This window comes from Pholcus phalangioides, unplaced genomic scaffold (assembly GCF_987345545.1).
Source record: "Pholcus phalangioides strain wild (caught in Gottingen) unplaced genomic scaffold, Ppha-v1.0 ptg000005l_1, whole genome shotgun sequence".
Lineage (NCBI taxonomy): Eukaryota > Metazoa > Arthropoda > Arachnida > Araneae > Pholcidae > Pholcus > Pholcus phalangioides.
In genome coordinates, this window is record NW_028301598.1 from 9,938,296 (window position 1) to 9,963,023 (window position 24,728).

Here is a 24,728-nt window from a genome sequence, read left to right on the forward strand (position 1 = left end):
AAGCTGTTGGTTTCACCACATTGCAGTTTACTTTACTGCTATTGGAAGCTGCTTTGGAGACCCGCACGTCTCTAACAGCTGTTGCCGGTGATTCACTTCGTCGAGGAGGGGACCTCAGTATTTTGGCAAAAGGCACCATCTCGTCGGTAGCCCGCTGAACCACGGCACTCTCGTCATCATGAGTTGGCACTGCCTCGGCCGTTGGTACAGTAGAAGTCCTTTTAGGTTCGTTGAACCTTCCCTTCCATCCTTTGGGCCAGCCTCTAGCTGAACTGACGCTTGAGCAGTCATCATCATGGTCATCTTGAGATTTGTTATATTGAGATTTGTGACTTGGTCTCAACTTGTCGGATTGTCTATCATTTTCACGATTATGCATACCAATATTTGGTCTGTTTCTTGGTACATCTGGAAGTCTTGTCATGTTTTCATTTCTGGCCATTCTGCCTTTGCTAGTGGGGCACGATAAACAGCCTCTGTAATTTGCACTGTGTTTTCCACCACAGTTGGTGCATATCGGGTCTTGCTCACCCCGCTTCAGACTGCATTCAGAGGAGTGATGTTCCCCTGGACACTTGACACAGCGTGGATCATTATGACATGACTTCGATGTATGTCGCCAGGCCTGACAATTGAAACACTGGACCACACCCTGGCGTTTTCTATACATCTCAACTCGAATTCTGATGTAGTTCAAAGAAGTCAACTTATAAATTTCCTTACTCCGATTTTTTCGAGGCATTTCCACTAGCCAAATCGGAATTGGTACTACTATTCTGTCAGGGCCCTGTCCTCTATGGCTTTTTAACTGAGCAACATTTATGATTTCGAAGCCCTCGGTTTCCAGCGACTCTTTGATCACTTCACAGGGGGTATTTCTTTCTAAGTCCTTGATAACCACTTTTATTGTCTTATCTGAATGGAGCATGTATGTGCTATACTTTATGTTATTCGCATCGAACATTTTTGTAATCGCACGGTGGTCATTTTCACAGTTCAAAAACAACATCATATTTTTACCGGCTGTTTTTGCCGAAAAAGTCTCTTGGCAGGTGCTTTTAATTTTTTGCAGCAATTCCATCCAGTTCCCATACTTGGTAAGAGTCAATGGGGGAATGCGAACTTTCTTATGAGAGACTTCTCTCCATTGATTAGGATTATCAGGGTCTGGATCATCAATTTCTTCATTTTTTGAATTATTTCCAGAGTTTCCGATATTTTGTCCTGTATTTCCCGCATTTCCTACGGTACTTGTTGATGGTATAGCTTTAGTGACATCGCTCCTGCGCGTCTTATTGCTGGTTGAGTCCTGATTGGCTGTAGCAATGACGTCACGAGTAGCTGTTTGCCCATTGGCTGGAGCGACCACGTCATTATTGGCTGTTACAGCATTAGCCAAATCGACCTTTGATGCGCTGGCCACAGCGTAGGCACTAACAAGCGGGGATTCGTTTGAACCATCATTACACAGGGTACCCTGGGGCACCTCACACCTTTCTACAATAATGGGCTCACAAATAATGTCCTTCGGGCCATTATCTCTCTTCTTTTTCTTCTTATTTCTCTTTTTCTTCTGACCTCCCTTTCCATTGACGCTATTTGCATCGTCATCAGATGATTGACGGGGAGAAGGGCTGTTTTTGCGAAATATACCACAAGATGATGCCTCGGCATCGAGCACTTCACCCAGTTTCCATATCATAGCATCCTCAATTTCGTATTTGTCATAATCAACTTCACAGTTTACGAGCCTAAAGCCCAGTTCAATAAGTTCACAGAAAGAATTGTTACCACTGCACGTGCCTCTTGAAGACGATTTAATCTCTGCATGTCTCGTACGGGACGAATGCATGTCGAGAGTTTTTAGTATGGCGACTATTAGGTCGTGTCTAACACTAGTTTCGTTAGGGACCTCGTCGTCGTCACTACGTGCGTTCACATCATATTCAAGTAATGAAATATAAGCATTAGATACCTTGTCCCACGCCGCACGATGGCTGGCAAAAGAAATCCCATGCAAAAAACACAGTTTCGACATACTCTTACTTCCCATTTTCAAGCGCACTGACTGCCCAACAAAAATGAAATCGGCATAATCAGAAGACTCACCCCTCACAGCAACCCACGGCGACGAATATCTTCCGACCAACGACGCAATGAAGTCGTCGAAAAAACCGGCGACGTTAAAACGATTAACCTTTTGTGATTTTTCTATATATAATAAAATTTAATTTAATACTACAGTGACATATATTCAATATGCTTGTGTCAAAATTTTTTAGTTCATTTCAAAATAATGTTATCATTAATAATATCGAAAAATAGTACATTTTTGAAAACTATTCGAAATTCTATTCATACATCATTACAGACATGTACGGATCTTTATATCTAACGCTCGGAGAAATTAATTGGACAGTTGACTGGTTAATGACAGTAAATTGCAATATAGCGATATGACCAGAGTTTGTGTTTGGTGAAGTGTTAGGAACTTTGAAGTCTACATTTTTGTAGAATGTTGTTCCTCAAACATAAGAACTATAGCTGTACTTTTATTTGGTAAAGGATAAGATAAAATACGACTTAAATCAGAGGTATACAACCTCCGGCCCACGAAAGGTTTTCCAGTAGAAAAGTATCAACATACAGTACGGTACATACTTAGGCTAACCATATTTCCCGTTTAGTAAGGGACTATTCCAAGTTGTGGTGGCACGGAAAGTATTTCTCTAATAGGGTTGTTAATAAATGGAATAGCTTATCTCCAAAGATCATGAATTCTAACACAATTCATACATTTAAAAAGAAGTACAATAAACATAGTGGAATAAATTGAGAAGCCACCGCTTAGTGACACTTAGTTAAGACAACCATAATCTTTTTTACAGGCAATGTGTTATATATATATATATATATATATATATATATATATATATATATATATATATATATATATATATTTTTTTTTTTTTTTTTTTTTTTTGTGATTTACTATTATCCGCTAGGGAGGGGATTCAGATGTGGCAGTGATTCCAGTGCTGCCAAGGGGTAGTGGGGGTATAGGAGTAGGATCCACCAATTCAATATAGGCCTGAAGCGCACTGACTGCCCAACAAAAATGAAATCGGCATAATCAGAAGACTCACCCCTCACAGCAACCCACGGCGACGAATATCTTCCGACCAACGACGCAATGAAGTCGTCGAAAAAACCGGCGACGTTAAAACGATTAACCTTTTGTGATTTTTCTATATATAATAAAATTTAATTTAATACTACAGTGACATATATTCAATATGCTTGTGTCAAAATTTTTTAGTTCATTTCAAAATAATGTTATCATTAATAATATCGAAAAATAGTACATTTCTGAAAACTATTCGAAATTCTATTCATACATCATTACAGACATGTACGGATCTTTATATCTAACGCTCGGAGAAATTAATTGGACAGTTGACTGGTTAATGACAGTAAATTGCAATATAGCGATATGACCAGAGTTTGTGTTTGGTGAAGTGTTAGGAACTTTGAAGTCTACATTTTTGTAGAATGTTGTTCCTCAAACATAAGAACTATAGCTGTACTTTTATTTGGTAAAGGATAAGATAAAATACGACTTAAATCAGAGGTATACAACCTCCGGCCCACGAAAGGTTTTCCAGTAGAAAAGTATCAACATACAGTACGGTACATACTTAGGCTAACCATATTTCCCGTTTAGTAAGGGACTATTCCAAGTTGTGGTGGCACGGAAAGTATTTCTCTAATAGGGTTGTTAATAAATGGAATAGCTTATCTCCAAAGATCATGAATTCTAACACAATTCATACATTTAAAAAGAAGTACAATAAACATAGTGGAATAAATTGAGAAGCCACCGCTTAGTGACACTTAGTTAAGACAACCATAATCTTTTTTACAGGCAATGTGTTATATATATATATATATATTTTTTTTTTTTTTTTTTTTTTGTGATTTACTATTATCCGCTAGGGAGGGGATTCAGATGTGGCAGTGATTCCAGTGCTGCCAAGGGGTAGTGGGGGTATAGGAGTAGGATCCACCAATTCAATATAGGCCTGAAGGACATTTGCTCCTCACTTGGGGTCACGTTCTTGGAGCTTCTCGCATTTACCGATAGGTGGCTTCGTTCGGATGGGATCCATCTAAATAAGAGGGGGGTCTGGGAGGTTTACGATAGTCTTAGGTCAGGTTTTTTACTCCCAGACCACGTAGTTGGGAATGCAGGTTAGTTAATGATAATCACAACAGTACTGACGGGGAATTACCCACGTCTGACTTGGATGGCTTCTCGATTGACACTAAATCACCGGGCAAATTAAAATGTGTGCTAATGGATGCCAGGAGATTGGGTAATAAGAAAGATTTTTTAGAAACTATGATAGTTGTGGAGGACCTGGATCTTGTAGCCATTACAGAATCTTGGGCAAACGATGGTAATGAATCTTTCTTACACATCTCAGGATACAATACTTTTTTGAGAAATCTGATAGGAAAGGGGGTGGAGTGTTGATATACGTGAAATCATGTTTGAAGGCTAGAGAGTGTAACATGAAGAGAAGTGATATTGAAACAATATGGGTTAAGCTTGAAAACAAAAGACATCATAAAGTTATTGTTGGGGTTTGTTACAATCCACAGAATAGGGATTCAAACTACATCGCCAAATTTCATGATGAAATTTCCTACATGTGTAAGAGGGTTCTCATACTAGGGGATTTCAATTACCCAGGTATTGATTGGGAGAACATTTCATCTACAGATCAGTATGAAAGAGATTTTCTCAAGTTGGTACTCGAAAATGTTTTGTATCAGCATGTATCAGAAGCCACTAGGAGTACTGCTATTTTGGATTTAGTTCTTACTAGTTCTGAGGATCTAGTTGAACATGTTTCCGTGGGGGAAGAGTTTTCTTCCAGTGATCATCGTATGGTCAGATTTCACTGTAACTTTTCTTTGGATAAGGTTGATAACAAAAGACTGGTTCCTTGTTTTCGAAGAACTAACTTTGATGTTTTGAGAGGAAGGTTAGCGGAAGTTTTCAAAGACCGGTTGGGATCAGTAGGGGTGGTAAGTCAATGGGTAGAATTTAGTAAGAAGCTGTTCTCTGTTTTGCACGACGTCATACCCTTTGTTCGAAAAAAGCGTGTTTGTACATCGCACCCTCTATGGTTCACGGATAGCGTGCGTAACCGTTATCTTGAAAAGAAAGGAGCATTCAGAGAGTATAAAAGTGGACGAGGTGACCTATCATTGTTTACTGATAAAAGAAGAGTGTTGAAGAAAGCGATAAAGGATAGTAAAAAGGAAGTTGAATCTAGGTTGGCAGATAACATTGGTTCTGACCCAAAATCATTTTATCGATACGTCAATAATGAATGTAAGGGTACAGTTGGCACCCTCTCGATAGGAGGCTCTAGGTTAGAGAGCAATGTAGGCATGTGTAATGCTTTCAATGACTTTTTCGCGTCGGTTTTTAATGGAGATAATGATATTCAATATACGAGAGTGTTTCATGGGGTAATAAAACCCTCAACGAGATTCAAGTAGAAGACGTGGAGGTCCTAAATCTTCTAAGAAATGTATGTGCAAGCAAAGCATCAGGACCAGATGATATCTATCCCAGGATCCTCAGGGAATGTGCTAATGAATTGTTGGGCCAGTCGCACAGATATACAGGAGTAGTGTTGCTGAAGGTAATCGTCCCAAGGGATTGGAAACTTGATAATGCTGTTCCGATAGTTAAGAAGGGTAGTAGAGAAGCTGTGCCCAATTATCGTCCAGTGAGTTTGACGAACTCCCTCTCGAAAATTTCTGAAATTATCATCAAGAGGCAGTTTGTGAAGTCGATAGAAGAGAATAATATATTGTCACATAATCAGCATGGGTTCAGGAAGGGGAAGTCATGTGTAACTAACCTCCTTTGCTTCTATGATCACTTGACTAAGGCTTTGAGTAAGGGCAAAAATGTAGATGTTGTTTACCTTGATTTCCGGAAGGCATTCGATCGGGTCCAATATGGTAAACTCTTGAACGGTTTACACGAGATTGGGATTGGGGCAACTTCTTGAATTGGATAGAATTGTGGTTAAGAGATAGGTCGCAACGAGTTATGGTGAGCGGGGAATTCTCTGGTTGGACAGACGTCACAACTGGAGTTCCTCAAGGAAGTGTCCTTGGCCCCATACTTTTTTCACTTTTTATCGTTAAACTCGATCAGGGTATCAATGGGATTACTAGCAAATTCGCAGATGATGTGAAGCTAATGGGGATAATCGGGAATTAAAACGATAGGGAGTTGCTCCAGACCAACTCAAACAGGATTGCAGCATGGGCAAATGAATGGAGCATGACGTTTAGCGTTGATAAGTGCATGATCGCTCATTTTGGTTCGAACAATCCACGGTTCTCTTAGGAGTTGAATGGTTTCACTATCTCGGATGCAACTAGGGTTACCGATTTGGGAATTCTCATTGACGAGCGGCTTAGGTTTTCTGAACATTGATCAGTGGTGGTCAAAAAATTGAATAGAATGCTTGGTCTCATTTTCAAAAAGGTCTCTTCACGTTCTCCTGAACTCATTCTTCCGCTTTTTCGAGGCTTAGTTCGTCCTAGACTGGAGTATGCTGTAAGGTTTTGGGGACCATACCTGCAGAGGGACATAGACTTGGTTGAAGGGGTGAAGAGAAGAGCTACGCGTGTCCTTATTGGCACACGAGGGTTGAGTTATGAAGAGAGACTTCATTTTTGGAATATGTTTACATTGGATCAATGCAGGTGTCAAGGAGATATGATCGAAGTGTTCAAAATTTTCGATGGGATAGATAGCCAATCGACTGCTTTTACAAACAAACACCAGTATCGATTAGTGAAGGAGAATGCAGGGCTATGGTGTCGCAGGGAATTTTTCTCTAATAGGGTTGTTAATAAATGGAATAGCTTACCCCCGGAGGTAGTAAATTGTAACACAATTGACACATTTAAAAAGAAATATGATAAACATGTTGGGGCAAATCGAGAAGCTATCCATTCTTAGAATAAGACAACTATAAGTATTCATTATAGGCATTGTATAATATTTTATCATGTGTATATATTGTTTATAATTTTTGTTAATTGCATTTTTAATTGGTTGCTGTATTTTTGAAATATATGGCATCCAAATTTTTATGGGCATCTTTTCTCAGCCACCTCGTTGGGCATTTTGCCTGTTGTGGCGTTGTATTTGTATTTTATTTTGTGGGTATTTTGGTTATATTTAACATCCATATTTTTCATGAGCATAATTTTTTCAGTCACCTCGATGGGCAATTTGCCTGTTGTGGCCTTCGTATTTGTATCTCCTCTATAAAAATTCAGAAAATCAGGATCTATACAGGATATCACCAATTATTGCCAAAATAGTTCTCGAAACCAAGTAAAATTGTGATTTATCTCTGAAAAATCACCAATGTTGAGAAATACTGGTGTGAGAAAAACTGGTGGCAGATGGCAGCACTACACATAACAAGCATTACAGAGAAACAAAAAACTTCACGTCAGGTTTTACTACACGTACATTCCTGCATGTACCAATTCGTTGGGGGTTCCGCGGGAGGGGGGGGGAGGTGCATGTGTGGTGTAGCAGTATAGCAGTAGTAGGTAGGGCCTCCAAAAAATGGCTCGGGGATCCATGATGTTCTTAAGTCAGCCACCTCGTGGGGCAATTTGCCTGTTGTGGCATTGTATTTGTATTTGTAAATTAAGGGCAATTGCAAATCGCAATTATATTAAATTGTAATTCACGAACAAAGCATCTAATTCGACAAATGTTTGCGATGAATATGTCATATTTATGTTATAATACAGCGGAACCCCCTCCCTGTAATACACACTCTCAATTAGCAGACATCTGTTAACGAATACCTTTGAAGATGGTAGAACAGGGCTTCAACGTATTTCACTACATACCAAGGCAGTGTTTCTGAAAGTGTGCATCGCAGCTCCTTGTAGCGTTGCGGCAAGCTGGATATATCAGTTTGTGTGCAAATTTATGCTCTGAAGCGTTTTCTAGAAGGTAAAATACTTACTAAACTATCTGCAGATCAATCATGAATTGGGCAAGAGAGCTGCATACTCCTTGTTAGCGGACAATAATTTCTGTCCCATGAGGGGCCTGTTATCGAGAGGCTGCACAGTGGTTAATTATGATGATTATGGTCACAATATAATTTATGAGTTATGGAAACAATCTAATTCCTTAATTTCAGAAAAGAATAAAAATTCAAGTAGGCATCGTTGAAAATATTGTAATAATGTGAAATTTTTATATTAAAAAAAGTTAGGATGTCAAAAATTAATGAAGCGTCCTGTAAAATGCAGTTTATATGGTCATCTTGTGGTACATGTTACCATCAAGGTATGAAATCTAGCAATCTATAGAATGCCTGGTCGTTTTAGGCAAAGTATGAAATACCATTTTATTCTAGACTTTTCCTAGGCATTCTACAAAGTCATTCTATGGAATGCTGAAAGACAACCAAGCAAAGTATGAAATTCTTCATTTACGAAACAAAAATTAACAGAAGTTTCATCAGATAAGCTGCACAATGTCAAATAAAATAATAGACTCTTGTTAAATTATAAATTACAGTAAATTTTTGACAGATAAGTGCTGCACAGTCCTTGTTTACCCCTGAAACTTTTCCCTTTGGCTCCCATGAGCCAGGATTTCAATTAAGTGCACTGCTGCAAGCTAAAATGAATACCATATTTCTTATAAGAACCACATTCTTCTCCGCAAAAAAATCAACACACAGCATTGGTGTAAATGTCTCTCATCTTACCTTCTTTTTTTTCTTCCCCTCTTACTCTCAGCAATCATTCTATGTTGAACAGACTAGAAAAATAAGCATTTACTGCAACGTTCATTTGAAAACCTTTCAACATACCTCTTTGAAATTTCTAGCTGTGCTTCTTCAAGCTGTTTCTTCAAGATATCTCTTTCCTAAAAAATATTGGAACATTTGTTTTAAGACAATAAGAAAAAACTGAATGAACAAAAATAATGATTTAAATGGTTCTAAATATTGAATATAAATTTTTGTGGGCGGGGGGGGGGGGGAGGAATTGGTTTATTTAAAAATTTTTGTGAAATAATACCTATGTTTCAAATACCAAGCGAATTTTTATTCAGTAATCGTAAGTACTGTCAATACTTTATAAATTGTAGATTGTATATAAAAAATGTTGAACAGCATTTCTATCACAATTTGAACTTTTTTTTTAATTTGTAGAACTAGTAAAGTCAAATCCATGTGTAACGAGTGACAAAAAAAAATCTGCATAGGGATTATCATTGTATTGAGAGGCATCATAATGTACCACCAAATTTAAACTGTTTTTGACATATTTTCGGAATCTGTGTGCTATTAGAACTACCTCTTTTGCTCTAAGTGTAACATGATGACCTGGGATCCTTCACAAATTCCTTCATTTCAATTTAATTCTAGTTTAGACCCCAGAGACCTCTCAGTTGCCGGAAACCACCCGAGGTATTAGCGAGTGGGGTCTCCTGGCTGTCGGGCGTGAACAGGACCAGAGGTCGGGCTACCGATGTTCCACATAAATTCTGCTTACATCCGTGTGATGGATCTTGGAGCTTGTCGTATTGCCTTCCTCTCCCGATCTTAAGGTCCCACGGATCGCTGGTGGGAATCCAGCAGAGTCATCGTCGGGGCAGATGACAGCACTACACATAACAAGCATTACACAGAAACAAACTTTACGTCAGGTTGCACTACACGTACACGCACATTCCCGCATGTACCGATTCGTTGGGGGGGTTCCGCGGGGGGGGGGGGTGCATGTGTGGTGTAGCAGTAGTAGGTAGGGGCTCGGGGATCCATGATGTTCTTAAGTCAGCCACCTCGTTGGGCAATTTGCCTGTTGTGGCGTTGTATTTGTATTTGTATTTGTATAACTCCGTAAAATTAAAATATTGTGCAATATCAAAATGTGATAAATGTTTTGCAATGTAATTATACAAGAATAATGTGCAATGTTTTACCTTCATGCCGTCTGTGGGCTGTGGACCACGGTTAATAATTTCATGAGTCCTTACAATCCAAAATAGGCCTATTGTTGCGAACCCTGGCCAGGTCTCCAATGTTTACATTCTATGTGTTGCCAATTTCTATATGATAGTTTTGTAATAGTGTTTTATTTTGTATAAATATGCAATGTTATTACATGCGATGTTATTTGTTAAAAGGATTATGATCATTTCAGTGTCATCCGTTCTCAGTTGTGATTCATTCTCGCATAGCCGATGAGATGAAGGGTTTCTTCATACTATATACCAGCAGTGTGCTAAGTATCTACGTTTTTGTTTATGCATTCTTGAGCTCTCATACTTGAGCTCTCATACTTGAGCTCTAAAACTAATTATGTAGACGTTCGTTGCTGGGTCGTTAGACCTCCCTCTGTGTGAAAGGCTCCACTTCCTCGTGGTCATGAGTTGACAAGAGGGTTTCCTGCTGTGATGCTATTAGAGTAACTTTGCTTCGCCTCTCCTCTCATTGGTCTTCTCTTTATTCATTCCAGTGGATCGCACGAGAAGTCAAGAGGTGCTGCAAGAGGTCCTCTTGCTGGAGATGGAATGTTGCTGACAGACTTCGGAACATGCATGCGTCAATCCTGGACTCGTTCCAGTAGTATACTGCAGAACTAGTGCCATGGAGGTGAAGACCTGGACTGATCTTTGGTAATTGTGAGAACGAGCGGACAGATTTGGTGAGGGCATTTCATAATATCTGTGATATATTAACCTTTTTTGTTAACTTTTAGAAGATTTGTTGCACAATATAGTTGAAATATTTTAATTTATTTAATGTCAATAAATAATACTGGTGGAAATAATTGTCATTCATTGTTGTCATTTGCAATTAATTTCTATGTTGGGAAACATTAAAACAAACCAGGAGTGCAACATCTATACCGTTGCATCAAGCAACATAAGTTTGTTATATTTTTAAATAAAAGTATTTTATATTATTTGGTGCTCATTTCGCATTGATGCTTCTGAGCAACTCCTAAAGAATCAATTTTTACTTGCGAGCTTTTCATGAAGTTTCTATAATTAACAGCAGAATGGTTCAAAGGTACACATGCGTCCTATTCCTTGACAAGCCAAGCAAGAACAAGATTTTTGACTCTCGTATTTTGAAGGGAAATGCCATGTGTGGAGGAGACATATTGCTGTGCATTTTTAAACTATTCAAATCTATGTAAATAATATAAATACAGTGTGTTCCCTGAAGTGTAACATCCATATTTTTTTAATATATTCACAATAACTTTTTTTTGTAACATAGTAGCATTCAGGTTACCCCTCATTTGCTTAATATAACCCTTCAAAAATTTTCTCTTCTGGATATTTCAATGCTTGACCATTAAAGGGTTAAACTTTGCCTTAACAAATGTATGAAACAAATTGTGCTTTTCTTTGTCGTAAAATGAATAAATTCATTGCATAATATTCATGTAACTGTATTATTCACCAGTGTTTCACAAATCAAAAATGAATCTGGGCATCAGAACCAAACTACTTTGGAGCCAACCATGGATTTTTCTCAAGAAAAAATGGAATTATGTTTTTTCAACTTTACAGAGACTCATGATGGAATCCTATGTAGGAAGACACACTGTCATAAAATCAGAAAAATTTCTGTCAATAATTTAGCAATTACGTATGAGAAATTTCAGGCACTGATTGATTTTTTAGGGATTGTTTGGGATTTGTCAAGGCCTGTTATTCACCATATTTGAATGGTATTTTTGATTTCTATTGTAAGTATACACTGGTGAAATAATAATTGCATATTTTATCGAATTTCATGAAAAGAACTGAACTGAATGTAAAACCACTGCTTCTAGACAAAAATGCAAATCTTGTAAGTCAAATACGTAAGCGTACACGTGTGTGTAGGCGGAGCCAGTAGAGAAACAGGATTTATACGCCGGCGTAAGTTAAGATGCATTTCATTCGCTAGCACACCTCGGTGACTTTCTTGGTGTTATTTTGCAGCAATCGGTTAATTTCAAATTGTAACAGTAAAAATGAGTAACCACCAACGTTTAGATGATAGAATGAGGTGGCGAATTGTGGGGAGGCTAGAAGCAGGCCAATCTCAAGTCCAGATTTGTAGAGAGTTCAATTTAACGCCCATTGCCGTGTCTAACTTATAGAAACAGTTCCAGGATACCGGATCCATCGAGAGAAAGCCTGGGCAAGGTCGTCCAAGAGCCACGACGGCCAGAGAAGATCGCCATTTGTCGATTATAGCGAGGCGTAACAGGAGTGCTAAAGCTTCTCAGCTCTCTCGTGACTTGTATGCAGCCACAGGAACCAGTGTATCAAGGGAGGGTCACTGTTTCCAAAAGACTTCATGAGAGAGGGTTGTTTGCAAGAAGACCTGCTGTTTGCGTCCCGCTCACTTCTACGGACAGGAGAATCCGTTTATCATGGTGCATAGAGATTGGAGTATGGATCAATGGGCGATCGTTCTCTTCACTGATGAATCCCGGTTCAGCCTAAGCACCGATTCTCGCCGTACGTTCATATGGAGAGAACCAGGGACCCGCTACCTACCCTCCAATGTCCACAAAATTGACCATTATGGCGGAGGAGGTTTAATGGTCTGGGCGGGCATGTTGGATGGCCGCACACCTCTCCATGTCTTTGAAAGATGCACTGTGACTGGTGTGAGGTATAGGGATGAGGTCTTGGAGCCCTATGTTTGCCTTTTCAGGGCTGCAGTTGGCCCTGAGTTCATTTTAATGGACGATAACGAGAGGCCACATAGAGCTCTTCTGCTCAACGATTTCCTAGAGAGTGAGGATATTCGCCGGATGGATTGGCCAGTCAGATCTCCAGACCTTAACCCTATAGAGCATGTCTGGGATGCTCTGGGGAGGGCAATTGCAACTCGCAACCCCCCTCCGGGAACCATCAAGGGAATGAAAACAGCGTTGCTGAACAAGTGGGACCAATTGCCACAGGAAATGATAAACTGCCTTATTTCAAGTATGAAATCACGCTGTGAGACCTGTATATCTGTAAGAGGGGACCATACCCCCTATTAACCTATTTTTTTGTTTATTCTGCAACCGCTGTTTCATACCTTCCAACTCCAACGAGTGTTACGCACGATCATGCATGTGTATTACAATTATTGAATGGTTATTTGTTTTGTATTGTATCAATGTATGTACATATCAAATTTCATTAAAATCGGTACAGTAGTTCTAGAGATAATCGACCAAGTCTGCAAATTCTCCTAATTTCTTACACCAGTGTATATTACTGACAGTACACTTTAAAGTACCAGGTAAACCAATTTGTTATGTACTTACTAATTTTTTGAATTTCTTTTTTCTTTTTAGGCTTGAATTAGAAATGAAATGAGCTATCAAAAATTTGAATGATAATTGTTTCATCCCTCCATAATATGGTAAATAAAGGGTTAATACTTGTTACACATAATACAGTATAAAGTAGTTTAAATCAATTTTTAGGAAACTTTTTTTTACCCTTATGTGAAACACACAAAAAAAAATATTGCCAACACTTACAGAATTGGCTTTTTCTGTTTCTCCCTCCAATTGTGATAACCTTCGTGTTAGTTCTTTGGTCATGTTGGATAAGTTATGGGAATCACTGGCCAAATTTCTCCGCATGTCTTGCAACTGGCTGCAATTTAAAAAAGTTATATATTAAAATTTTATCAAAAACTTCCAAATCTTCTTGGTAACAATAGAGGACTTTCTCTGTGAATTTTGAGGGAAAATCAACAAAAAATTAATAGAAAAGAGTAAATGACTGGAATAAATTGCATAATGACATACCTTTGTAGGATTTCTTCTGTTTCTCTTAATTTCATGTTTTCCTTACTAAGTTCAACAACTTTTTTCTCTCTGACTTCAAGAAGACTCTGTAGCTCTCTTTGTTGCTAAAAAAAATGAAGATATATAATTAACTTTAAGTTAATTCTATTTGAACTAACTAATAATGATCAGCAAGTTTAGCTAGAAAATACAAATATATAATATAAATACAAAGGCTACAACAGGCAAAAAAAGCTCAATAAAGTGGCTGAAAAGAGATGACCATAAAAAATATACATGTCAAATTTAACTAAAATAAAGCAAACCAAAAACAACAAGAAAATAAATATACACTAGAATAAAACTAATACAGATAAATGTTTGTGATAAAATAAAGTACACTACCCATAAAAGATATGGTCATCTTATCTAAGTATGGATATCTTATCAATTTATCCCAATATGTTTATCGTATTTCATTTCCATTTATGAATGTGTCAATTGTGTTAGAATTCACGACCCTTGAAGGAAAGCTATTTCATTTATTGATAACCCTATAAGAAAAGATTCCCTGCAACACCACCACCTGGAATTGTCCCTTGTTAATCAATACTGGTGTTCCCATGTTGAAACAGTCAATTGACAGTATAGAAATAACCTGTGTTCCATCCTATCCATTCCGTTGAAAATTTTAAACACTTTGATATTATCTCTATGACACCTGTGCTCTTCCAATGTGAACATACATAAAAAGTCAAGTCTTTCTTCATAGCTGAAGCTCTGCGTACCAACAAGAGCACATGAAATAATTCTCTGCACTTCTTCAACTTCTATATGCCCTTGAAGGTATGGTCTCCAAAATCATACAGCATACTCCATGTGAGGATACGCTAAGCACCAAAAAAACAGAACAATGGCTTTCGGGGAATGTGAATAGACCTTGTGAAGAGTCCGCTGCTACTAGTTTTACAATCATATTCATATCAATAAAACATTAAAAACACATTTAAAAAGTTGGATTTCTTTACCAGAGTTAAAAAAAATATAAGTTTAGAACTTGCTTACACAGTGCCCTTTTGATTCATACAGATCTCACTTAAGGTACAGTTGAACTTGGTTTCACATGCTACTTCAGCTATGTTGTCAATAAATGATGGTTCTGGCCGAATCCCATAAAAATAATATTAAGGATCTTTGCTTTCACGATTGAAAATGCAATAAAATTAAATAAAACATATTTTTCAGTATTTTTTTAAACTGCTGTGGTGGTTGAGCGATCATAGTGACAGACTCGCATCACGAGGACTAAGGTTTGAACCTCACTGTCGCCACAGTGGTGGTTGGCTGAAGTTGGTTTTCTGTGGTTCTCAACTTTGAGGCACAAACGCAAGCCGATCTCCCTACTAAAATGTCTCACCACAAAGAGCAACAGACCTACAATGGTACAATTATTCAATCATTACACTTCACTCATAGTTGGAAAAATTGATGGCAGATCGCAGCAATACACATAACAAGCAACATAAACAGTTTGTTCATTACACAAAAACAAACTTCACGTCAGGTTCACAACACATACACTCACATTCCCACAGGTACAAGTTTGTTTGCAATTTTGTAGAGGAATATGTACGGTTAAATAGTAGTAATATGTTTACTATCACTTTGTGTAGTGTTTTATCAGAAATACTCTTAATTTAAGTTTGAGTGAAATGTAACACTGTCTTTTCTATTGATCCATCATATATAGAAAAAATGGTGATGTTCCCGCAAGCTGTGGATTCACAGTCGGAACGTTTTTTCTTTTTTCAGTACTCATACAAACTTGAAGATAAATTATCCAAAATCCAGTGATTGGGATCCAAAACTGTGTTTAAATTCGAAGGCATTTGTTATGTCTTTCAACCTCCTCAGTGTCGTTTATGAAATATCTTGCCTAACTTGATGCTTTGTATTGCAGCAATTATGAGAATCTCACCTGATTAAAACCCTCTTATTTTGGCAATTACAAGTCCTAAAGATTTTTTTAACTTTGTTTCTCCTAAGAACGTCTTTTCCATCTCCACCCCCGAACTTGTAAGATCAACTGCCAGTGGTTGGAAACAGCTTCTGTTCAAATTTCAATTACAAAAGGAAAAAGACAGTGTTTGGAATATACTTTTGCTTCCTTTCTCTTTGGGGGTAATGTGAGAACATGTGTACAGTATAAATGATGTAAAAAGTATTTTTTTTCCCTCTGTTCAAGTGTTCTCGAAATTTGATGGGGAGGGGGGCACTATCACCTGCACAAAATCAGAGTAAAGTCTTCTTCTTGAAAAAGGGTGTGCCATTTTACAATGAGTTCTGTTAGTTCCTCTGTGAAAGGTATAATGTGGATCAGTGAAATTTACAAAAGCATGCAAAGCGACCGCAGCGACCGCTGTGGTGGTCGAGTGGTTATATTGACGGACTCGCGATGTGAGGATCCGGGTTCGAACCCCACAGTGGTGGTCGGCTGAAGTTGGTTTTCTGTGGTTCCCAACTTCAAGGCGCAGATGCGAGCCGATCTCCTCATTAAAAAGTCTCGCCACAGAGAGCAACAGTCCTACAACGATAAATTATTCAATCATAACACTTCACTCATAGTTAGAAAAACTGGTGGCAGATGGCAGCACTACACATAACAAGCATTACAGAGAAACCAAAAAACTTCGTCAGGTTTCACTATATGTACACGCACATTCCCGCATGTACCGATTCGTTGGGGGTTCCACGGGTGCGGGGTTGGGGGGTGGGGGTGGGCGGGGTGCATGTGTGGTGTAGCAGTAGTAGGTAGGGCCTCTAAAAAATGGCTCAGGGATCCATGATGTTCTTAAGTCAGCCACCTCGTTGGCCAATTTGCCTGTTGTGACGTTGTATTTGTATTTGTATAAAGGGTTAAGTTCTGTTTTTTGTTTGAAGGAACTTCCAGAGTTCCTTTCGGAATCTACTTTGAAGAATACGTAAGAGTAAAAAGACTCTTGTCTTTTCCATCATTGATTTATATTTCAAAAGTGTATTTTGTATTTCTAAGATCATCTCCATGGAGCGGTGCCCAATTTATTTTTTCTGTCAATCATCGGTATTAGCATGTAATAATCGCTTCACATCAGACATTTCATAATGAAAAATTTTTTAACCATCAGGGCTTGACAAATTCCAAGTGGACGGCCATCATTGCGACTAGAAAATCGGTATTGGGCACCTAAAGTTTCCTACATATGTGATTGATAAATTTTCTGATTATTTTACAACAGTGCATCTTTTAACATAGGGAGGGGATATTATAAGTTCCAGAAAAGTCTAAAAGTATTATTTATGGCAGTTTTTCTTGAAGAACAAACCATACTTTTCTCCAAAGGAATTTGGGTGGCATCTACTTTTTTTTTAGATTCATCAAGCCTACTAACAAGAAGGCTTATCTTGAAAACCTCAACCTTGGTTATAACAAGGCAATTTCGAGGTCTTGTGAATGTTGTTATAGCCAAGTTCATAGAAGAGTTGATCAACTTTGCCCAAGAATATTAGGAAGACACCAACAAATAAAGCAAATACATGAAAATAAAAAATCCTAATGTATTTCAACACCAATGGGTGTCGCTTTCAGAGGAAAATTTAACCGCTAGTCACGCTGACAGAGTTTCCCCACTTGGGTTGAATATCAAATCTTAACGCTCGACCACGACGTTTGAAGTGAACAGACGTACTTCTTTCGCTGAGCAACCGAGCGTTAAGATTTGGTGTTCAACCCAAGTGGGAAACTCGGTGAGCGTGACTAGTGGTTAAATTTTTCTCTGAAGATGGCACCCATTGGTGTTGAAATGCATTAGGACTTTATATTTTCATGTATTTGCCTTATTCGTTGGTGTCTTCTTAATATAGCCAAGTTCGACTGAATATGTCACACCTTCATGGAAAATTAAAAACTATTCCCCTTTTCTTAGGTGGCCAAAAAACTGTATTCGTTACAAAATGAAAGCAGTTTCAGAATATCCAAAATAGTAGTTGCAGCTTAAAAAGAGGAAATCTTTGAAGTCAAATGTGGGTTGGATTTGTAAGTATACATACTTGAAACAGTTTGTCCAAGTCATCAGCGCTCTTCATTTTTTCTCTGTATTGTTCCAAATGTTTACCTAAAATTGCAAAAAATTAATTAATATAAATTAATATAAAAAATTATGTTAAAATTAAAAACAATGAAAAATATTAATCACAAAAATGCTAAGAACAAAAAAAAGGGATTTTTCTCTCCTAGTTCAACTCACCAGCTTCAGAATCTTGTGAGGCAATTTCTTCACAACATGCAACTTTTGATGCTATCTCTTCACCTTCTCGAACAACAGGCATTGAGCTGTCTTTACTACAATCAGACGATGGACTTTCCGACCTCCTTATCCGAAGTGTACGAGGTACCCACATATGCTTCAAGGGTGACGAATGCCTTTCACCATTTTCGCCATTGGGAGCAGATAAGATTTCTATGTCAGAGGAAGTCGTGGTTTCGTTCTCATCTCCTGAAGTATTCTGTTCAGATTCCAACTTCATGACATCTGACCTCTCTGATGTTGTTGTGGAAAATGGCGACTGACCCCTGTGGCAACCATCATAAGCTTCTTCTATGGAACACTTCACGTAAGAGTTGGAAATTTCTTGGGAGCCCCCACTCCCGACTGATTTGATATCACATTCCCGAATCTCCATTTCATCCTCTTTGCTGGTAGTGCTTCCAGAGTCACCTGTCGCAGAGTTCTGATCATCGGGAGAGGAATCTCTATTAGCATCATCTATGTGACTATCACTTTGTATCACCCCCCAAGTGCACTGCTCCACGAGAACACTCGAGCCAATTATATGGAATGAGTCATCGTAATTACGAAAATGCCTTGATTCATTCTCAGATTCTCCATTCGGGGACTCTGATCCATCTGTTTTGGAATCGGTATCTTTACTTTCCAAGTTTACAAAACTTCCAGCAAAGTTATCTTTTGCCAATTCTTGCGAGATACTAGAATCAGATGAATTCTCTTTTGAAGACTCGTCTTTCGATTCAGTTAGCATATCGACATTTTCAAACGTATCTGTCTGCTCATTAGTTACGTTCACACCACAATCTTGAGATTGGTTGGAGTCAATTACTTCAGAAAAACTAATTTTTGGTGAAACCTCATTATTTTTATCACTGCAGAGATTATTATCGACAATTAAATTCTCACACTCCACTGAACTTTTTTCTTTTTCATCCTCAGAGGGAGCAGTGTCCTCTTTAAGATCAAAGGGTATATTGATATCTGCAACTTGGGATTCAGAAGCTGGAGAGGGGCATTTTATCAAACTCTCCGGTGAAATTTCCATTTCGCAATGAAGTGAGCTTGAGTCACCATCATCAGTAGTGTTTTCTGAACAAGACTTGACAGGATCGCTGGATAAAGTGACGTTATCTTCTTCTTCTCTCACTAGCTCTTCTACCATCTGAGAAACGGACTCTTGCTTACCGGCGGCTGCCCCTTTAGATTCCTCTTCTGGATTTCTCTGACCTATTTGGCTATCAGCAGGAAAGAGGCCAGCTCTTTGAGGCTGAGAAGACACTGCATCTACTGACTTTGCAACTTTTTTAGGACTAGGAACAGTGTTTGCCTCCGTGAATTCAGAAGAGGTTGATGCCCTAACTTCGGGAACAGAAGCTTTGGTTTCAAAAAATGATCCCCATGTATCCGTCCAGTAATTCGAGTTCTGGGAGAAATCTGTTGGCTTTGCAGGTTTTGGAGTTTCTTTCAGCGTACTCCCTGGAGTATTTTGCAATGTATTAGCAGGAGTGCTTCTCCCGGAACTCGCAGGAACATTTTTCACTGAACTTACAGGAGCTACAGCTGTAGCCAGACCATAAGTTTCAAAAAAGTCAACATCTGAAATAACATTGAACTGAGTTAGAGGTTGGAATGCAATTTTAATAAAGCATATTGTAATACAAAATCAGAACTAAGCACAACAGAACCCAGCTAATTGAAACTGATCTGGTTCTGTTCTGACTAGCAAAAAAGTCAGATTACTGGCGAGTCATTTTCTAAACATGATTTTTCTTCAACCCTTAAACTGCTTCCATCACAAATAGATAAAGGTAACATGCTGCTGAATTACTTTTTCATGATTTATGATACATGGGAAGAAAAAAATAGTTGTTTTTTTTGCACATACAGAAAGGTTATTTGCACAATTTAAGGGTACAACATTCAATGATAATGGGTATCAATACGGGGGAACTTACACAAGACATATAGACTTAATAAATTAATTAAGTTCAACTTTAACTAGAGTCATATTTGATTAGGAGGCAATGGCTCTCAGGTTCTGAAGTGCAGCAATGAAAGTTACACAGAAACAAACTTCACATCAGGTTTCACTACACCTACATGCACATTCCAACATGTACCAATTCGTTAGAGGTTCCGCAGAGGAATATGGATGAGGTGCATGTGTGGTTTAGTAGTATTAGCAATGAAAGTACCGGAGAATGTGATAAAAAAAGGCTTACAATCTGCATTTATATCTTTGCATGAACAATGGTAAAACACATAATTGCACGGGTGGTTACTTTGAAGGGAACACTAAATAAACAGGTTCTATCCATTGTTCTATAACAAAATAAGTTTCAGAACTTTTTGAAGGTAGTATCTGCTTCAACAAGTACATGTTAAGTGATACCTTGGCTAATGAAGATGATTCATTTTGGAATCACATTTGTTAGCTGAAAACTTTGTTAGCAGAAACATGATTTCCCATAGGTATCGATGGAAAATTGTCTAATTCCTTTCAGAAACGGTTCAAAATTTAAAGATAAGTTTCTCAATACACAGAGTGGGTGCTATAAAAAAGACAAAAACTGACTGAATGAACAGCTTCAAAATTGGATAAATGAGAATCTACAGGAAGATGAGAGATTCTGAAGTTCTTTTTATTTTAACACTTAGAGCAATTTTAGCTTTAGTCTACTAAAGCTGGTGTTGCCACAACCCAGTCATAGGTGTCCCCTATGACTGAGTTGCAAAAAATTTGCAAGCCGAAGCATTCATTCGCCAAGATATTATTACTCTAACTTGAGTTACAACTCACTATATTGTCAACATCTTTTAAAATCTTGATGACATTCAACTGCAATTTTTATGCAAGTTCCTTTATATTTGGGCACACACTTCCTATTTGGCTATCAAATTACAAAAAAATAAATTGAAATTTTCTGCGCATGTACTTAAAAATCATTTTCTTAAAATACTCATACCACATTGAACACTTAATTTTCATTTTAAATTCCATTATAGTATGTCTCATGTATGTTGTCAAATTTTCTGTAAGTTTTGTGGAATTTCATTGAAAACTTCGCATGTTATAAGCAAAAATGCAAAAAACATATAATAAAAATTAGAATTTCCAGAAGAAAAAAACATTTACAGTCGATCCCAGTTATAACGTTTTTCCAAAACCACAACTAAAAAATGTTATAAGCAGGAAAGCGTCTTTTTTTAAGCAGGAAATGTCTAAAAGATTGTAAGGCATAGTTTTTCACCAACCATAGCTTTTTTATGCAGTTTTTTTTAAAATTAATTAGCAAACATGACGGTATATATACAGATTTAACAGGAAGAGATTATGTATTTCTTATTCCATTAATTATTAACGTGCATTATACGGGATGTAGTTTGTAGGGAAAAGAAATGTGCAGTATATATATAATCTTAGATTTTGATTGTTTAATGTGCTGGGAAGCAAACTGAATTTTTTGCTGTTCTAACTCTAGAAAGCACAGAGTTATCTACAAATTTAAGAACTTTTATTTTTTCTCTAAACTTAGAGCTCTTCTTTTTAATTTGCTTTAAGACATTTTATTTGACTCAATCTGTGCTCGGCAAAATCTAACATTGTTACTTCTTCATTTTCCGAAATTTCAAAGGTCATGAAAGCATCCTATTGGCTGATCTATGAAGAATCAAATTCCAAGAAATACAATTGGGAAATTTGACTTTCCTTATCTAAAAAGGCGTTTTTAAATGCTACTTGATGCAGATGTCTGAAAAATCTGCCAGGTTGTTTCTATTTTGTGCCCGTGTCACTCTTTTGCGGTTTGATTTTGTATCAATAGATTCAGAGGTGGATGAGAAGACCCACAGTTTTATTCCTTTGTTATACATAGATGTCATCGAACACCACTATGAAAATAGTTTTTGGATGTAATTTTTTGGAATCGATTTAGTGTGGCAAATTTTAATAAGACTGCAAAGGAAAAAAAATTAACCTAGTCTGAGAACTTTTTCTAGTTCTTATCTGTTATTCTCCCTATTCAGTGACATGACTTCGATCACTCAGTCGTATGTGAGCAGTGGTAAGGGCAGTTTATGCTCTGCACACTATTGTTGTACAAAGGGAGAAAAAAAGAAAAATATATATTCTAATTATTGTGCCTAAAACAATTGAAAAAAGGAAAAACATAGTTTTCAGTCAATTAACTGGCTTCCAAAGAGCCATAAAAAAGTCCCACCTCTAGCTTTCACGTAATAGTTAATCGCTAGCACACAAATAACCACTGCTTTAATTTCTTTATCTGTGAAAAACGCAAAAAAGTACGCTGTTTTCAACGGAGGAAAAAGCCTGATGTGAATTTTTTGAAAGTTGTAAGCCGAAATAGCAAAAAATTCAAGCATTGTATTCGGGAAAAATTAACATTATCAATATAGGAAAGAGTTAAATTCTCAAAAATTAGTTGCACTAAGCGGGTTCGACTGTTTATCTTTGTGAATATGTGTGCTATTTTCACAAAAATACACATACAAATCATTTTCAGCTTTTCTTGATACAGGATTGATCAGAAAACATTGTTTTTCTTATTTAACTTTTTGTCTGTGTCACCTAAAACAAACTCATGATTGAATCTTCACTGGAAAGTTCAAGTTCAAGTATTTTGTTTACATGTCAGAAATTACAGAGCAATTCATCCAATACTTTTCTATATAAATTCAAAAATATTTTAAAACTCCAAAGTAAACACTGGATTTATGGCTACATAGTGAGTGTGTGTAACTTCACAATGTGTACAGTGATAATGCTTCAGCATATGCTAAAACACAAAATGCACCATAAGTGGAAATGACATACTGCTATTCCACACATAGAAGTTAAACAGTTGCATGCACTTGAAATAAAAAATTAGAGGAGATGGTGTAACACAATATGTACAGATAATATGGTTTATTAGATAATATAAAGTTGATTTGTACCACTTATTCCTACTGCCATCTCAGGTGGTATATCCTTCATGTCTAGAGCCTTATCTATGGTTTTCTGAGCAGTAGTCAAGGCATTTTTGGCAAAACTTGCAAATCCAGCAGCATCAAACCAATTCATTATGGCTACCTGAAACAGTAGAAGAGGAAAATGTATTTCAGAGTTGATATTTTGAGGTACAAAATCAAATAGCTCATACAACAGAAATAACGATACCGTAAAAACATACAAATAATTATGTTACTATTCCTATGGAACCTCCAACCTGTTAGTCATTTGTTAGAAAACCTTATAAAAAACCATCAATAAACATTAATACAGTAGAACCTCAATTATCTGTGAGTGGATTAACCAAGCTACAAAAATTTCAATTTCATGTTCAGCTCTTCTCTATCCGTGTTGCTCTTGTTGGGTTTTTTCCACTGGTTATGTAAAATTTTGTGAAGGTTTTGATAATGAAAACAAGTATTTCCATTTCGCAGAACTTGATTTCATTCTTTTACAGAACTGCCATTTCCCCTATTCTCAGAGCCGAACTACCATGTGAACGCATCGAAAGGGCAGCCCCCCCCCCCATGCACACATAAGAACCAACCAACATGATCCTGGGAGGATCGGCACTTGAAGATTTACAGTTAATTACAGGAAATACAGAGAAGTGTGTCAAAAAAATTTTCCCTTTTTTGCAACTGAAAAAACTTTGGATGCTGTCATAGGCACCAGAACCTCTCTGGGGGGTGCTGAGACTTACAATGCAACGTAGGCCTATCATTCTACCTTCTGCGTAAGTCCTTTGTATGACTATATTTTCAGCCTCTCAATGTTTTCTTCATGTTGGTGCCTCTGGATGTGGTCACATGGCCACCTGGCTCATTGGCTGGACCAGCGCTATTCCTTGTTTGTGTTATTCTCTTTTAATGCATTTTATAACTGTGCAGAGTGGCTGACAGGAAAAGAATAACCACATTTCTTGATTACCTGTGATCACTTTTAGGTGGCCATTTATGCAAATACAAAGCCACAGCAAAATGCCCAATGAGGTGGTTGAGAAAAAGATGCCTATAACAAATATGGATGTCATATACAGCAGAGCATTGATTATCCGAATATCAATCCTTTTACTGAAGCAAAAGAAAATTTTGGACTTCTTTTCCTAAACTGTAAGCCTACTTTAATGGCCATTTTGAACATGTCAAACTAGGCTAGTAAGTTCTCAGTGTTATTTGTAAGACATGTGATACAAATTATATGGAGTTAATATCACTGTTTCTTTGTTTCATATTGCTCCTATGACATTGGTACAGTTTTTCCTTGGTTTTCAGATTGGTTATCCAAAAAATCAGTTATCCGAACACCCCCAGTCCCCAACTGTTTCGGATGAGCGATGCTCTACTGTATTCCTAAAACACAGCAATCTAATTAAAAATACCATTATAAAAACTAATTTCCTTTCTTACTATTGGTTATTGCCTGAATGTGGGGTCATTAGTAATAATCAGCTTTTGTATAGAGCGTGGCGTTTGATTAATCTATTCCATTAACATTTTTTC

General features: G+C 37.5%; 1 protein-coding gene across 1 annotated transcript in view; it reads right to left on the bottom strand.

The window, feature by feature from the left end:
• Positions 1-24,728, bottom strand: part of LOC149086269 (TATA element modulatory factor-like) — a 76,949-nt gene that overhangs the window by 50,908 nt on the left and 1,313 nt on the right. The window contains exons 2-7 of the mRNA XM_089232292.1: positions 23,172-23,307; positions 18,174-19,811; positions 17,977-18,041; positions 13,912-14,015; positions 13,639-13,756; positions 8,955-9,010 (exon numbers count right to left, since the gene is read on the bottom strand). Coding sequence (XP_089088418.1) covers positions 8,955-9,010; positions 13,639-13,756; positions 13,912-14,015; positions 17,977-18,041; positions 18,174-19,811; positions 23,172-23,298 — 2,108 coding nt within the window. The 5' untranslated portion in view covers positions 23,299-23,307. The remainder of the gene's footprint in view (positions 1-8,954; positions 9,011-13,638; positions 13,757-13,911; positions 14,016-17,976; positions 18,042-18,173; positions 19,812-23,171; positions 23,308-24,728) is intronic.